General features: G+C 38.1%; 1 protein-coding gene across 6 annotated transcripts in view; it reads left to right on the top strand.

The window, feature by feature from the left end:
• Positions 1–17,271, top strand: part of LOC100718520 (signal-regulatory protein beta-2-like) — a 141,836-nt gene that overhangs the window by 72,080 nt on the left and 52,485 nt on the right. For all 6 annotated transcript variants that reach the window (XR_010047447.1, XR_010047444.1, XR_010047443.1 and 3 more), the window contains one exon: positions 7,101–7,451. Coding sequence is in view for 1 of the 6 variants with exons in the window: in XM_063248587.1 (XP_063104657.1) it covers positions 7,101–7,451 (351 nt within the window). In the remaining 5 variants the exon portion in view is untranslated. The remainder of the gene's footprint in view (positions 1–7,100; positions 7,452–17,271) is intronic.

Here is a 17,271-nt window from a genome sequence, read left to right as displayed (position 1 = left end):
AAATGTTAGTGATAGGAAAAAGGCACATAGTAAAATAAGTGGATCAGATTCCATCCACAGACAGTTAAATCCAAATTATATGTATGAAAATCTGAAACAAGTTGAAATCATTGATTAACCTGTAAGAACTATGTTTCCAAATTTTGTACAAACCTTGATTCAAGTTTTTTATATAACAGTACCTGGGTGTTTAAAGAATTTCTTTTTAACCAAATTTCAGCTTAGACTGATTTTGAAAACCATGCTCCAAGAAACCTTGCATAATTTGCTATCTTTGTGTGTGTGTGTGTGTGTGTGTGTGTGTGTGTGTGTGTGTGTGTGTGTGTGTTTGTATGTGTGTGCGCGCGTGTATGTTTGAGGCAAGATCTTCCTGCAGTTCAGGCTGGCCTTGTGCTCACATTGTAGCCCAACATGGTGTCAAACTCACAACCATCCTCCTGCCTCAGTCTCCCAAGTGCTGGGATTACAGGCATATACCACCATATCCAGCTATAATTTGTTATCTTAATAATGACAACAGAAAACAAGCAAATCAGTAGAAAGCCTGAATCTTCCTGTCAAACAAAACAAAAATATTTTAATGTAAGCACACTTCTTTCCAGAAGCATCTATTCAGATCTTCTTCACATTATGTATTGCATTCTTTTTTTATAGAGTCTAGTTTTTCTGAAGTGTTCATACATTGTAGCTATTAATCCTCTGTCAGAATAGAGGATTTTCAAAGATTTTCTCCCATTTGTTTCTTCATACTGGTAGTTATTTCTTTGCCAAACACAATCTTTTAACTCGGTATAGTATCATTTAAAATAATTTTTTATATTATCTTAAGTGCCTTGGAAATATTCAGGAAGTCTTTGCCCATAACTATAAAGTATTTCCTTTGAGTTTCTTCTATCCAATGTTGTTGCTTTTAGTTTTATAGTCTCAATTTGTTCCATACTGATTGATTCTAGAACAGGATGAGATATACGAATATAATTTCAATGTTTTGCTTGCAACTCTCCATTTTTCCTAGAATAGCTTGTGAAAGACACTGTCCTTTCACCAGCATATATTTTGTTCCTGAATTTAAAAAAGTGGATGTCTCTCTGTGTTTGAGTTTGTTTCTCTGGGTTACATTGACTTTACATCTTTTCTGATTCTGAATAAAACTTAGTATTATTTTTCTAGATCCTTGAATATTCTTGTATTTTAGTATATGTGTGTTACTCAATGGCACTAAAATGGAATTTTGAATGTTCTGATCCATGAAGGGATAATTTTGTCATTTTAAGAAGTAAATTTTCAGTACTTTGTCACAGTAACATAGTTGACAAAATCAGTATAATGACATTTAACTGTCAGTATAATGGGAGCAAAAGGTCCTAGGGGCTTAAAGCAATGTATTATTTTTTTATTGTTACATATTACTGAGGAGTTCCAGGAAGATGGTGGAATGGTATGCAGCAGAGTAAATAGCCTCTCCAAGAGAAACAGTCCAGATGCTAGAATTTAGCATCAAGGGTAAGACCAGAAGGAAGGAAGTGGGTCCCCTCAACCCCTAAAGAACCAAAAGTGAGAATTCAAGCACACAGAGAGAATAAAAAAGAAAAACTTAGAAGAAAATGGTAGCTGGCGGCACTTTCACCCAGAGTGGGACCCATCATGTGAAAAGAGCTTTTGAAAACTGGGGACATATGGTCACAGTGAAGGTGATGGCTGGCAAGCCTGAAGCCCTCTGCAAAAAGATGCAGTGGTGGAGGGAAGCAGTGAACTGGAGAACTGTACTGGCTAGCAGTGAATGTAGAGGACTCAGTCCTCCCAGGAGCGGGTGATTGGCCAGGAGCCATTTTGGAGTCAGGCAGGATAAGACCAGAACCAGAACTGCAACCAGCTTCCTTCAGTCACTCCTAGCTCAGAGAAAACCTGTAGAAATTGCTTGAACTGAGTCCCACCCCAGTGCACATTTCAACAGCCATAGCTGAGGTTTCCCTAAGGCTATCCCCAATCAGCTTCACCCTCCTGCAGGTATTCTATGTGGTGGGGGCTCCCTGATGTTAACCAGCTTGGGAGGGAGGTGGCAACTTGCCCTGCCCCTGCTTGACTCCACCAGCCTCTGGTGAGCCAAAGCAATCTTGGAAAAGCAGCAAACAGCCCTACAGCAGCATACCCAATGGTTACCATCAGAGATTAGCCAGCACCAGCTAGAAAAACCAGTTTCACTTTAGAGAAATTGTACCCAACACAGAAAGTGCTGGGGACCCCACTATGCACTTCTCCAAAAGAGATCAGGAACATAACAACAGGAAGAAGCAAAAAGCAGTCTCTGGCCTCCAACCCAATCAGTTGTGGTTCAGAAGATGTAAACACAGAAGAGATTAGGAGTCTCACATCTGAAGTTATGAAGTAATGGCAACTGAAATAAAGAAAAATTTCATGAGGCCTTAAAGGAAATTAGAACAGAAATACTATCTCAGGTAAAAAAAGAAATGAAAAACATAATCAAAGAATGGCTAAGCATCTCTAAAGAAAACACAGATGGAAGAATAGAGGAAAATAGGAAAGTGAGGGAAACCTTGAAAGAAAAATGTAAATGACTTAGAATACATAAAGCAGATTCAAAGAGACCAGGAAATTAAAAACTCCATTGAAAGCTGGCGAAACTGTTTGAAAGAAACTAAAGATAGACTTTCAAACCTTTAAGATAGATTTTCAGCTTGCAATTGTGAAAAGAAGGTTCTCTTAAAAATAACAAAGAACCAAGAAATAACAATTCGAAGTTATAAGATGACATAAAGAAGTATAATTTAAGAATAATAAATGTGAGTGAAAACACAGGGGTAAACACAAATGAAATACAAAGGATATTTATAGAAATAATTAAAGAAAACTTCCCAAGCATAGGAAAAGGAAATGAGATTCAAAAAAGTGAGGCATACAGAACTCCAGCCAGCTATAACCACAGTAGACATATAGTAATCAAGATCCCAGAAATTCAACACAAGAGAAGAATATTAAACACTGTCAGAGAAAAGAAACAGATCATCTAATAAAGGAAAACCCATCATAATCACAAGAGATTTCTCAACACAATCTATCAAATCAAAAAGAGCTTAGAGTGAAGTATTTCAAATCCTGAAAAAAAAAAAAAAAACATCCAGCCAAGATTGATGGACCCGGCAAAACTATCTTTCAAAAGTAATGTAGAAACAAGATACTTCCATGACAAAGAAGAACTGAAGAATTCATGACAACCAAACCAACCCTACAAAAACTACTGAAGGGAAAAAATCTTAGTGAACTGCCCCTCAGACAAAGGACTTCTGTCTAAAACATATAAAGAATTAAAAAAAAATCAGACCCCCAAAATTCAAAGATCCAATCCAAAAATGAGCATCTGAGATGAATAAACAATTTTCAGATGAAAAAATACAAGCGGCAAATAAATATATGAAAAAATGGTCATCATCATTAGTCATTAGAGAAATGCAAATTAAAACCACACTGAGATTTCATCTCACTCCCGAAAGAATGGCCACGATCAAGAAAACAACCAACAACAAATGCTAGAGAGGCTGTGGGGAAAAAGGAACTCTCCTGCACTGTTGGTGGGAGTGTAGACTAGTGCAACCATTGTGGAAGTCATTCTGGAGATTTCTCAGAAAGCTGGGACCGGAAGCCCCATTTGACCCAGCTATTCCACATCTAGGCATATTCCCAGAAGAACTGATAGCATCATACCACAGTGATATATGTGCACCCATGTTTATAGCAGCACAATTTGTAATAGCCAGATCTTGGAAACAAGCTAAGTGTCCATCAACTGAGGAATGGATAAAAAAGTTGTGGTATTTTTAAACAATATAGTACTACTCAGCTATAAAGAATGATCGCATTGAGACATTTATAAATAAATGGATGCAGCTTGAGACCATACTCATAAGTGAAATAAATCAAACTCACATGTATAAATACAGAATAGTTTCCCTAGTGTAAGAAATAATAAGAATACATAAAAGTATGTGGTAATCATGATTCCCAATCATATTGGTTTGAAGCCATATAATGTTTTCACTCATCAATTGCAATGGTTTTAACCTGGGTTGTTCGATTTTAGTATCTGTGATAGTACCAATAGCTATTTTCAAGAAAACAACACAACATAAAAGCTAGTGCTGATTTAATATCGTCTTGTTTTGAAGTCCCATCAAGCTGTTGTACATCTGTTTCCACTGGTTTTAACATGTTGTATCTTACTATATGTGATAGTATAAATAAAACTTTTTATAGGCAAAGAGATAATATAGAAAACGTTGTTCGTTTTCTGTTAGCTGGTTCTAAATACACTGTCATTCTTTCATTCTCTTGAATGGCTTCACACTATCTTGATATGCTTGATGCTATAGCATATGAAGTTATACTCAAATAATTCAAGGAAAGAGGCACTATGGTGACTACTATTATGTTAGATTATCTGGTGGTGAAACACAGTGATGCTTAAATTGTTCGGTTCTGACCTGCGTTGTTCTGTTACAATGTCCTCTTTTATCTCAATCTCCCCCCTTTTTAAATTAATCTATTTTTTCTCATTTTTTTTCAATTAAGGGAAAACTAAATTAAAAAATAGCGGGATATATTATAACTTTTTTGTTTTCCTATTAACCTGATTTGAGCCCCAGTATTGCTCTCCTCATCTTGTTCTGTCTGATTATACTATGTTCTATTTTGTTTGATAACAAAATAGATAAGAAGTTTGAGGGTATAGTCAACCACTTTGAAGGCAATAAGATATACTATGATGCCCATTATGGTTTGACTATTATCTTTTTTTTTGAAGTCCTGTAATGTCTTCAGTGTAGGTTTTATTGGTCTTGTTCTGTACTGTTTTGATCAATTCTATTATACCTGATGATATAGGCAATTCAATTTAAAAATAGCAAGAGGCCCAATGGAAACCACTTTTGATCACCTGGTATTCTATTTTTGCATCATGTACTATGCCCATCCTTCTGTTCTAACTGACTCTGGTTTGCTTAGTTATGTTTGGCTTTATTCTCTTCAAAAAAAGTAGTAAGAACTGTGGGAGTAATAAAATCCCAAAATTGTAATTGTTATTGTAAAAAAGAGAGGAAAGGAAAGTGGACTAAGGGATATAACCACATGTATGTTTGAGTATGTAGGATGGAAAACCATATTACTGAGCTTTTGTCAGATCATTGAATGGAACTGTCTCCAATATCACTGTATGAATGTCCACTTTATATTCTCTAATTTTATAATTTGGATAACTGTTTCTAAGAAGACAATGTGTAACCTATTAACTAGTGATTTCTTACTGTATATTTTTTTCTTGAAATTCTGTATTACTTGTACCTTTTTACAGCTTTGTTTTTTTATGTCCTTTCTTTTTTCTCTTTAAATAAAAAAAAAACCACTGAAGGACATTCTAGAGAGAGAGAACAAAGAACATGGTTTCAGGAACAGTGACAGAGGGGGCTCACTGAATGGGGTCCACAGTGGAATGAAGAGGAAAAGTAGGCAACCAGCATCAGAAAAATAGCGTGGAAGAGATGAGGCAGAGAATATTGGCCATAATCACTAATACAGATGGCCTCAATTCACCAATAAAAAGAAATACAGGCAGAGTGGATCAAGAGACAGGGTGCATCAATATACTTCATACAAGAAAAACATTTAACCCAAAAGAGAGATTATAGACTGGAAGTCCAAGATAAGGAAACAATCCTCTGTGTGACAGAACCAGAAAAAAGTCGGGGTAGCTTGCTCTTCAGTGGAAGACCGGGTAGAAAGCCATGACACTTTTATAAGACAGAAAACTACTGTAAAGAAAGGTAACCTTGAGGCTCTTGCAGGTAATTGGATACAACGTGACATCAAGCTCAGGGGTAAAAAGATTCAGAGTCACATGGGTAAATAGGGGGTTGCCTCCCTGGTATAAAAACTAAAGGAGTTAGTAGGATCCAAAATGCACAATACATCCTGTGAAAGTAAAAGGAGAGGAATTGTCTAAAAAGGGTAGGCAGTAGCCATTGCTAATCTATTATCATGATTTGAAACCCATATTTTTTTCATTGTTCCATATAGCTTGGTTTTATTCTGTTTCAGCTTTTCTAATCATATTAGATTTGATGGCACGGACAGTTATTCCAAAGAGAGTAGGATATATTATGGTAACCATTTTTGATATCTGTTCGCTTCATTTGAAGCCCTGTATTGATTTCATTCTTTTGTTTTGATTAATTTTATTGTATTCTGTTTGTTAATATCATGTGAGATGATCTAGGCAAGTACTTTGAAAAGAATAAGATGCATTACAATACCCATTGTGATTTTACTATTATCTTCTTTGGAAGCCCTAATAATGTCTTTATTGTTTTCTTTTTATCAGTTTGTTCTGTACTGTTTTGTTTGATTTTATTATGCCTGATAATATGGGCAATTCTTTTGAACATAACAAGAGGCATTATGGTAGCCATTATTGACCACCTGGTATTTGATTTTAAGTCATGTATCATGTTCATTCTTTTGTTTTCAGTGTCTCTACCCTGTTATGTCTCATTTGGTTTTATTCTTTTCAAAATAAAAAAAGGAAGAAACAAAAGTTGCATGCCATTGCACATTGGCAGTTCTGGGTACCACTATCTCACAGGCTGACAGGACAAGCATCTCTGTGAAAGAGGGAAACTGATCCACGCATCCTACAGTTAAATGCATTTTCCATTAATGACACCCTCACCACTGCTTGGAACTCCACGATCTAAAGAAATCTCATTAAGCTGTGCTATATTGTGCCTAGGGTACTATGTGAACAGATTGTAAAGAGTAACAAACATTTAGTGAAGCATGAGATTATCCTGAGACTTTGAAGAAGACAGTGGCACTCAAATTCACACTCTTATGTTTTTTGACCCTTATAGGCTTCGATTTTTCTATAATGAGCAATTCGTTTGAGGGTTAAATGTGATAACAAATGCAGTGGGCTGAGCTAGTATGCACTCATCAAGTGCACTCATTCACTGAATTCAATATTGATAAAATTTAAAAAACACACAAGAACCATCAGGAAGAATGATAACTGCTCTGTGTTTCCCTCCCAACAGCCAAAGATGAAATTCTGCAGGTGATTCAGCCTGAGAAGCTAGTTTGGATTATCGCAGGAGAGACTGCCACTCTGCACTGCACTGTGACCTCTCTGTTTCCTGTGGGACCCATCCTGTGGTTCAGGGGACGAGGAAAAGACCAGGAGTTAATCTACAATTACAGAGGAGGCCACTTCCCACGAGTCACAAACATAGCAGATACCACAGGCAGACACAACACAGACTTTTCAATCCAAATCCGAAACGTCACCCCTGCAGATGCGGGCACCTACTACTGTGTCAAGTTTCAGAAAACGCACTCTGAGGACAAGGAGTTGTTGTCTGGAGGAGGCACCAAGATGCTTGTGGGTGGTGAGTAAAGTTTGGGCTTCACTCATTTCTCCATGTCAGGAATCACACCCAGCATTCTGTGAGCACCAGTGAAGAAGCAGGCAGGATGGTGGGTGCTCATGTTCGTGATTTAATGTCACCCAGCTATCAGGGCAGCCAAGACCTGCAGTATGTTGTTGGCTCAAGTATCCACACAAAGTAAAAGGGAGCATCTGCAGCCAATGTCTAACTACTGCACAACCTTCTGTTTTTCCACTCTACCCCTACCATTATTTCCACAGAATAAGAACAGTCCAGTCCAGAGGCAGATCTCACTTACGTTACCCACATTGAGATTCCTCTATGAGTGTGAGTCGTTCTTTATACCACAGCACTGAGGATCTATTATGTCCTCAGATATTTTCTGTAGGTCAGGAAACCCTAAGGGAGCCTCCCAGACTGAGCTCATCTACAAAGTTGGTGTTGCACTGCAGAGGTGGGAGGCTGCACTTACATTCATTTCCTCTAAAGAAAAATACTAAGAATATTCCTCATATTCAGAGGCTCCTTTTTATTTCAATACCATGACTGGAAAAATGCCAAGATATTGAATCTTTCCCTAGGTCTGTCTACCAAAACTTATTGTATCTGTGACAGCCTCTTGTGGGCACTGAGTACCCTGAGACCGCCTGGATGGTCTTTCCAGGAAAAAATATACAATGTGAGAGACATAAGAAATCCTCACTGAGACAGCCAAGTTCACTTTGTGTTTCTTGCCCATGGCCAACATCTTCTTCTTAATGTGTAATTCTGGGACAAGACACATCTTCAGATCATCCAGCCCATCTGCTTACAAATGTGAGTCTGAGGACAGAAATAACCACTTAGTACCAGGATGAGGTACAGAACCCACCTCTCAGTCCACCCATGATGAAAGCTGCCTCAGCAAAGACATAATTTCCAAAGAGGGATCTATAGGTCCACTCGAGGTTCATAACTACAAATCAGAAATCCAGAGCTCTGTATTTCATCTATTTCCCATGAGTTTAGAATGTCTCTCACATTCAGATCTAAAGGCTGTTGTGATTGGAAAACATCTCATGAATGTCAGCTGCATCATAATTTCATAATAGTGTTCTCCATACCTGGACTTAGAGAGCTGCTCCATTACTTAACAGCTGCAAGTTACTTCTTCAAAAGGAAATGTCATAAAACATTTCAATCATCTGTAGGTGGGTGTTTAAATTGATCCCAGCCATGGCCTACTCTAACAGTGTTGCAGAGGATAAACTTACACATCCATCATCCAATACAGGAGGGTAAACTCTAGTGGAAGTGGTGGCTGGGTCAGAGGGTAAATATATGATAATTTATATGGATGCTGCTAACTTTCCCTCCCAGATATGACAGTAGTCGGCTGTCCTCACAACACTGAACATAGGCAAGGTTGTGGCTTCATGCTATCTTCCCTGGTAAAGAAAGACTCAAGAGTTGCCAACATAGTGCCTCCTATGCCTAAGTAATCACAATCAGCAAAGTGTCTTAGGCTGACTCAGTCTTCAGACTCCTGGTTGGGCACTTGTTCCTCTGTGTCATGCCATTGCTCCCACTTAGGCTGCATGAGAAAGAAGGAAGACTGGATGAACAGATGTGGGGCATGACAGATGCTGTCTCTTAGGCATGGCTGTTTCTCCTTGAACCAAGATTGTAGGAGAGTTTTGTTGTATCATTAAAGTATATGACACTGCAGCTGAGAATGAGCCTCAACTTGTGACTGATGAAGGACACAAGATGTGCTTCTCATATCCTCCACCATAGCCTTACTCTCAGCAGTACCAATGTGCTTGCCCGAGTAAACAGAATTGCTCCAGCCCTCTATCAAAACCTTGTGATTATTCTGTGCTTCAGCCACAGGAATTAAAACCACAACAGACTCAAAAAATTTCTCTGAGGGGAGACAGTGCTGGCTTGACATCCCTAGATGAGGAAATTCCTTTTGCAGTCTCAGAATGTGTCCTTCCTTAGGGACATCTCAGTGCCTGTGGGGAACCCAGGATGTTCCCTCTCACTGAGATGTGGCTCCTTCACTGAGCAGTGGACATAAAGCAGAAGGAGCAGGTGCCAGAGGAAGTGTGAGGCTTTTGGAAGCAGCGTTTCTATTATTTCCTTAGGTAGGCAGGGATTCATGAGAGGTGTTTACCTCAGAATTCTTGAAGAAAAATGGAAGAAGTGAAGTGTTAGCATATGCTGAGTCATCAAAAGTCAGGAAATAACTTCTATTAAGAAAAACAAACCATGAAAATGTTGTAGGCATAAGAAATACTTACCAAGACATAGAGGGGGACAAAGATACAGTGTCTTTGTTTCTCTCAGCCTCTGTTTTCTCATCTGTGAACTGGTGGGAATCATGGATTTATTCTAAGAAGGAAAAAGGCTTTTAGGTCCTCTGTGAAAATATCCTGGCACCAAGTAGGCACCAACAGATCAAAATATTATTACAAAGATGTGCAGTTTTGAGCCACTTAGTACCCCTTGGTGTGTCTCAGTTTCCTTATCTGTGAAATGAGGGTGACTTAATTTAAGGGTGTTAGGAGGATGAGAAAGCACTGTTAAAGAAAAAAACCCTGAGTACCTAATAGGATTGTCCAATGAGCTGTGCAGTCTTGGGTGAGTCTTGGCTTCCCTAGAGTCCATTTCCCCATCTATATGGCTATATAATAGTCATGGTCCTGATTCAGGATTGTGTGAAGAGTGGAGAGATTATGCGCAAATTTTAGGATTTGGGGTAGCCAGCATTGTTACTCTATCAAACACACTGCACTAAGGAATCAGGGCCCATGACTTTACTGATTAGGCCCACATCCCAGCTCATGGCTCACATCTCAGACCTTTCATATTCCCTGTACAACACAGTAAACCTCAGTTTCCTCACCTGTCTTTCAAACAATACGGCCAAGATAGGAGTGGAATCACATGAAATGCTTAGAGCAGCCATTTTGCAGAAAACATTTCATTAATGTGAGCTGTATCAGGCTTAAGCATGGTCACACTGAAGCAAGATTTAAAAAGCAAAATTTGAGTTTCTCCAAACTTCTTCCTCTGTTCAGCTGTTGTTCTTTATTCAAATGGAGATAAAAACAGTTACTTTATAAATAAAGGTTTATAACCTCCAGTTCTCAAAAATTCCTGTTTTTACCCAACCAAGGCAACTTAGCACAGCCTTACAAATGGCTTTATTCTGTTTTCCCACCCCCAACTTATGTGTTACTAGAGCAACAACCTTGGCAAAATACACGAAACTACAGCCCTTCCATTGCTCGGGGTTCAGGTTTTTGGACCCAAGTCTGTTGAGTCAAATGTACATCTAATAAATCCTTCTGTCACTGCTGTAGTCTCCGTGGACTATTGAGATATATGGCAAAACAAAGTGCTTAGACCAGCCTGCTCTGCAGAAAATGTTATATCACTGTGAGCTGTGTCACATTCAAAGATGGCTGTGATAAACTACTTTCTCTGTTCAGGCCTTGAGTGTTGTGAGGCTGGGTGTAAGAGGGGGTTCTGAAACTCAAAGCTTATTGGAATCCTGTGAGATTCTCTGAGAAGTCCCCAACACAGACTCAATCATAGAATCTGTGGTATACTTGGTCTCACCTTTGTTCTGACACCTGAAGTTACAGGCTACTCCAGAAGATTCTAATTCAAATCCAGGGCTGGCATTTGTGAGATCAATATTCTGAGGCCACATGGGTGAGTTGAGATTTTTTGGCCTTGGTAAAAGTGATGTCCATGGAGATGATCTGTGAAAGCTCCTTTTCAGTGAGAATTGATTGGTACAACATGTACCACCACAGCTTTCTAGGTCTAAGGCAGGGTAGGTAAAACTCCGAGGAAGTAGGTCTCAGAGTCACAGAGAGGAAGTCCAGAGAGAGCTCTGCTCAGATCCCCACCTGAGGCAAGGTACCCTCCATGCCTCCATGACCTAAAATGTCAGTGAGAAACCTGTCCTGTCTTCCCAGAGCTTCACTACAAGTAAACGCTGCTCTCTTCAGTAAGCAACTGTAATCCTGCCGTTTTCAAAGCTAGTTGTCAACTTTGCCTTCTAAATGGATTTTTAGGAAAATAGGGAGAAAATGCATTTCTTTTCATGTTTTATTTTGAGTTTTCTTTAGCAGTTGGAAGCTTCAGTTACAGGACATCCTTTTCCTGTGTTTCCTCCCTGCTTCTGTTGTGCCTTTTTGACTACCAAAAGGATAAACTTGTGGTTTAAGGAGTGGTAATGACCAAGTGTCATGATGGTAGTCACAGCTTTGCTTATTGAATGCCCCTAATATGCCAGACACCGTGTTCTACAGCCCACTTCATAATTGTCCCAGTGAAGAATTTCAAATATTTTTACCCACTTTTTACAGAAGTAGACACTTAAACTCAGAACTTAGAGAACAAGTGTTCTGCAGCCTATGCAAGAGATAATGAGCTCAGTTTCAATCCCTACTCTGTTGCCATAGACCAACCCTCAATTCTCTGAGCCTTGTTCACAACAAGGTCTCATACATAGATACCATTATGGTGATGGCTCAAAGATTAAAGATCTCAAAAGCTCAAGAGGATCAGGCCAGTGTCTGGATGCTCAGGAGCTTTTTAACTGATTGCGACCTTTCATCCCTTAAGGATCACAGCCTCTCATTCATCACAGGCTGCTACAGTTTTGGTGCTATACCTTACTTATTATGCCTTCCAAATGCTTTCTGGATGCTGGTGAGCAAGATAAATCCTTACAAAAAAATATATGTGACACTTTAATGCCTAGTGAATGTGATAGAAGATGCTAGGCAATAATTGGTAATCTGGTGACACCATTTAGGAATAGTCCATAAGAGAAACATCCCTCTTTCTGTTGCTTGCACTTGGAGAAGCAGAAGGCACTATAGTCTACCCAATAGTTCTGCTTGTGTTTCATGTAATTAACTAGCAATTAAGAAATTAACCAGTGAGTGACCCTCTCTCAATCCGGGGAACTGAGTGGCAGAAGTGAGTATCTGCACACCATCTTGAGCCCGGGACTCTATGATCATCACTCCCACCAACCAAGGAACTGCCCAGCTTCCTGCCACACTCAACCAGGTTCACCAGTATTGGGCCTGCCTGCACCACCCACAGTGACCCTACATCAATCCGGGAACTGGGCCACTGGAGGCTCCTCAGGTTTTGGGCCTGCCTAGGCCACGCAGTGAACTTCTCTAAATCCGAGGAATTGGGTGGCTGGAATCCTAGGAGCTGAGGGCATAGAAGATGATTTCCAACACCCTGGGGGAGCCTTGGAAAACACTTGAAACATGGAAATATAGTAAAATGACAAAATGAAAGACCAAAGTACATTCTCAAACATCCAGCTCATACCAAGAAACCTTAGGAGCTATGTACATAGAAGAAAATATATGCCATATACCTTAAATACCTGAAATAATAGCAACTGAAATAAAGAAGCAACCCTGGGAAGCTTTAAAGAGATTCAAACTAGAAATAATCTCCAAGGTAAAAGAAGAAATGACACAAGAAATGAAAGAGATGCTGAACACATCTAAGGAAAACACAGTAAAAAAAATTAGAGGAACAAAACACAAAGAATCAATGGATGAACAATATAAGAAGCAAACAGAATACATGAAGCAGATTCAAAGAGATACACAGGAAGTCAAAAATTCCCATGAAAGGTATAAAAACTGCCTCAACGAAAGTGAAGATAGAATTTCAGACCTCAAAGACAAGATTGCAGCTAGCGAACAGGAAAGGAAGGATTTTTTAAAAATAACAAGGAGTCAGGAAATAACAATTCAACAGCTGCAAGATGATGCAAAGAAAAACAACAAAAGATTGATAAGGGTAAGTGAAATAGAAGGGGGCAAGACAAAGGATATCAAGAGGATATTAAGAGAAGCAATAGCTGAAAATTTCCCAACTGTGAGAGTGGAAACTGACATCAGGATCAGTGAAGCATATAGAACTCCAAATAGCCATAAGCAAAATAAAACTACACCCAGACATATAATAATCACAATCCCAGAAATCCAAAATAGGAATAGAATATTGAAAGCTGTTAGAGAGAAAAGACAGATCACATATAAAGGAAAACCTATCAGAATCAGAGGAGACTTCTCAGCAAAAACAGTGAAGTCAAGAAGAGCATGGAGTGAAGTATTTGAGATCCCAACGGAAAATAATTTCCAACTTAGTCTGATGTACCCTACAAAACTGTCCTTCAAAATGGATGGAGAAATAAGATACTTCCATGACAAACAACAGCTGAAGAACTTCATGATCACAAAACCAAGCCTGCAAAGAATACTGAAAGACAGCTTAGATACACTTAGGAAAAAACCACTAAGCAAAGCAACAATTGAACAGAATGGAAAGATAAAGATGCAACAGCAGAAAGATAACATGTCAACAATAAACCAATATATAGCAGTTACAACCATTAATGTAAATGGTCTCAATGCACTAATTAAAAGAAACACACTGGCACACTGGATCAAGAAACAACATCCAACTATACGTTGTCTACAAAAAAAAAAACAAAAAAAAAAAAACAAAAAAAAAAACAACCCATCTAACCCAAAAGGATACTCACAGACTGAAAGTCAAATGATGGAAAACAATAGTTCATGCAACAGGAACCCAAAAATAAGTTAGGGCAGCTATTCTGTTTTCAGACAATGTGAACTTCAAACCAAGAATGATCAGAAGAGAAAAAGAAGGTCATTACATACTGGTTAGGTGATTACATACTGGATTCCTCCTTCAAGAGGAAGAGATAACAATCTTCAATATATGTGCACCAATTTTCACAGCACTCAGTTATGCAATAGGCAATAACACAATTATAACAGGAGACATTAACACACCATTGACACCGAGGGACAGATGAACCAGACAGAAAATCAGCAGAAGAATGAACAGAACTGAATCACAACTGTGAACAAATGGACTTGATAGACATATACAGAGTGTTCGATCCAACATCATCAGACTACACATTCTTCTCAGCAGTACATGGGACATTCTCTAAAACAGACCATATACTAGCCCACACAACATATTTAAACAAATGCAAAAGTGTTGGAATTATCCCATGCATGTTATTGGATCATAATGCCGTGAAACTGGAAATTAATGAGAAAACAAACTGCAAAAACCTCACAAACACATGGAAACTGAATAAAAACACTCTTGAGCAATCAGTGAGTCCCAGGGGAAATTAAAGAAGAAATTAAACAACACCTAAAAGCAAAAATACAAATACAACTTACCAGAAACTGTGGGATGCAATGAAAGCGGTCCTCAGAGGAAAATTTATTGCAGTGAGTTCCCAAATCAGGAAAACAGAAAGAATACAAGTAAAAAAAATGATGCTACACCTCAGACATCTACAAAATGAAGAGCAAAGCCAAAAGAAGAGAGGAAATTATAAAAATCAGGGCAGAAATAAATGCAATAGAGTCTAAGAAAACAAGCCAAGTAATCAATAAATAAAAGAATTGGCTCTTTGAAAGAATAAATAAGATTGATAAGCCCCTCACCTACCTTATTTTTCAAAGGGAAAAAAAGCTCAAATTCATGAAATAAGGAATGAAAAAAGCAAAATCACTACAGACTCTGTACAAATACAGGAGATCATCAACACCCATTTCATAAACCTCTACTCTCATAGGGTTGACAGCACAGAAGAAATAGACAGATCCCCAGAAACATATGAAGTACCAAAGCTGAGTCAAAAAGGTGTAAAACTGCTGAATAACCTAATTTCTATTAAAGAAATTGAAAATATATTTAAGTCCTTACCTACAAAGAAGAGCCCAGGCCCAGATGGATTCACTGCGGAATTCCACAAGAAATACAAAGAACACTTAATGCAAACACTCCTCAAACTCTTCAAAGAAATTGAAAGGGAAGAAATTCTTCCTATGGCATTCCTGGCATTCTAGTACCAAAACCTGAAAAAGACCCAACTAAAAAAGAGAACTGTGAGCCAATCTCCCTAATGAACACAGATGCAAATATTCTCAGTAAAATATTGGCAAATGGTATGCAGCAAATCATCAAGAAGATCATACACCCCGACCAAGTGGGATTCATCCCAGGCATGCAGAAATGGTTCAACATATGTAAATCAATAAATGTAATCCACCATATCAATAAAGCCAAAAGTAAGAATCACATGATCATTTCTATAGATGCAGAAAAAGCTTTTGATAAGGTCCAACATTCATTCATGACAAGAACCTTACAAAAAATTGGATTAGGTGGTCTTTACCTCAATATAAAGACCATCTATAACAAGCCAACAGCCAGTATCATACTAAATGGCCAAATACTGAAGTCCTTTACATTAAAATCAGACACAAGATAAGGATATCCCTTAGCACTGCTCCTACTCAACGTAGTACTGGAAATACTAGCCAGAGCAATTAGACAAGAGAAGGAAATAAAAGGGGTAAAAATAGAAAAAGAGGAAGTTAAATTATCATTATTTGCAGATGATATAATTCTCTACATAGAAGACCCCCAAAACTCCATCGAAAGACTCCTAGATATGATAAATAAATTCAGCAATGTAGCTGGATATAAAATCAATGCTCAAAAATCAATAGTATTTCTATACACTAACAATAAAATTATGGAGAGAAAAACAAGAGAAGCCATACTTTTCACACTATCATCTAAAGAAAGTGAAAAACTTAAGAATTAATCCCATAAAAGAAGTAAAATATCTATACAAGGAAAACTATAATACCCTGGAAAAAGAAATGGAAGGTACTGTGAGAAAGTGGAAAGACATCCCTTGCTCATGAATAGTAGGAATAAATATTGTGAAAATGGCCATTCTCCCAAAACTGTTATACAGATTCAATGCAATTCCAGTAAAAATACCATCAACATACCTCATAGATCTAGAGAAATCACTCCTAAAATTCATCTGGAACCAGAAGAGACCTAGAATAGCAAAGACAGTTTTAAAAAGCAAAGGCAAGTCAAGAGGCATCACAATCCCTGACTTGAAGTTATACTACAAAGCAAATGGTACTGGAATAAAAATAGAGCTGAAGATCAATCGAATAGATTAGAAGATACAACCACAAATACAAACACACTCAACCACCTTATCTTTGATAACGGGGCCAAACGATTTTTAGAAAAGCGACAGTCTTTTTAAAAAATGGTGCTGGAATAACTGGCTCTCCATGTGCTGAAAACTAAAACTAGACCCATGCCTATCACCATGTACTAAATTAAAATCTAAATGGGTCAAAGATTTGAATATTAAAACATAAATACCACATCTATTGGAAGACAAATTGGGCAAAAACCTTGAAGACATAGGGGTAGGTAGAGAATTCATGAACAGGAATCAAACTGCATGGGAAATACTCCCCAGAATCAATAAATGGAATCATGTCTTACTAAAAATTTTCCACATGTCAAAAGAAATCTCCAGCATAGTGGACAGAAAATACACAAACTGGGAAAAAGATCTTAGTGAACTGTCCCTCAGGCAAAGGATTTCTGTCTAAAACATATAAAGAATTTTTAAAAAAATCAGACCCCTAAAATTCAAGGATCAAATTCAAAAATGGGCATCTGAGATGAATACACACTTCTCAGATGAAGAAATACAAATGGCAAATAAATACATGAAAAAATGTTCACCATCATTATTCATTAGAGAAATGCAAATTAAAACCACAGTGAGATTCCATCGCACTCCTGTAAGAATAGCCAGGATCAAGAAGACTACCAACAACAAATGCTGGAGAGGCTGTGGGGAAAAAAGAACTCTCCTATACTGTGGGTTGGAGTGTATAAT

Source organism: Cavia porcellus, unplaced genomic scaffold (assembly GCF_034190915.1).
Source record: "Cavia porcellus strain 051 isolate PalLab524CR breed Dunkin Hartley unplaced genomic scaffold, mCavPor4.1 scaffold_5, whole genome shotgun sequence".
Classification (NCBI taxonomy): Eukaryota; Metazoa; Chordata; class Mammalia; order Rodentia; family Caviidae; genus Cavia; species Cavia porcellus.
The sequence above is the reverse complement of the archived record's forward strand: the minus strand, read 5'-3'. Positions and strand labels throughout refer to the sequence as shown.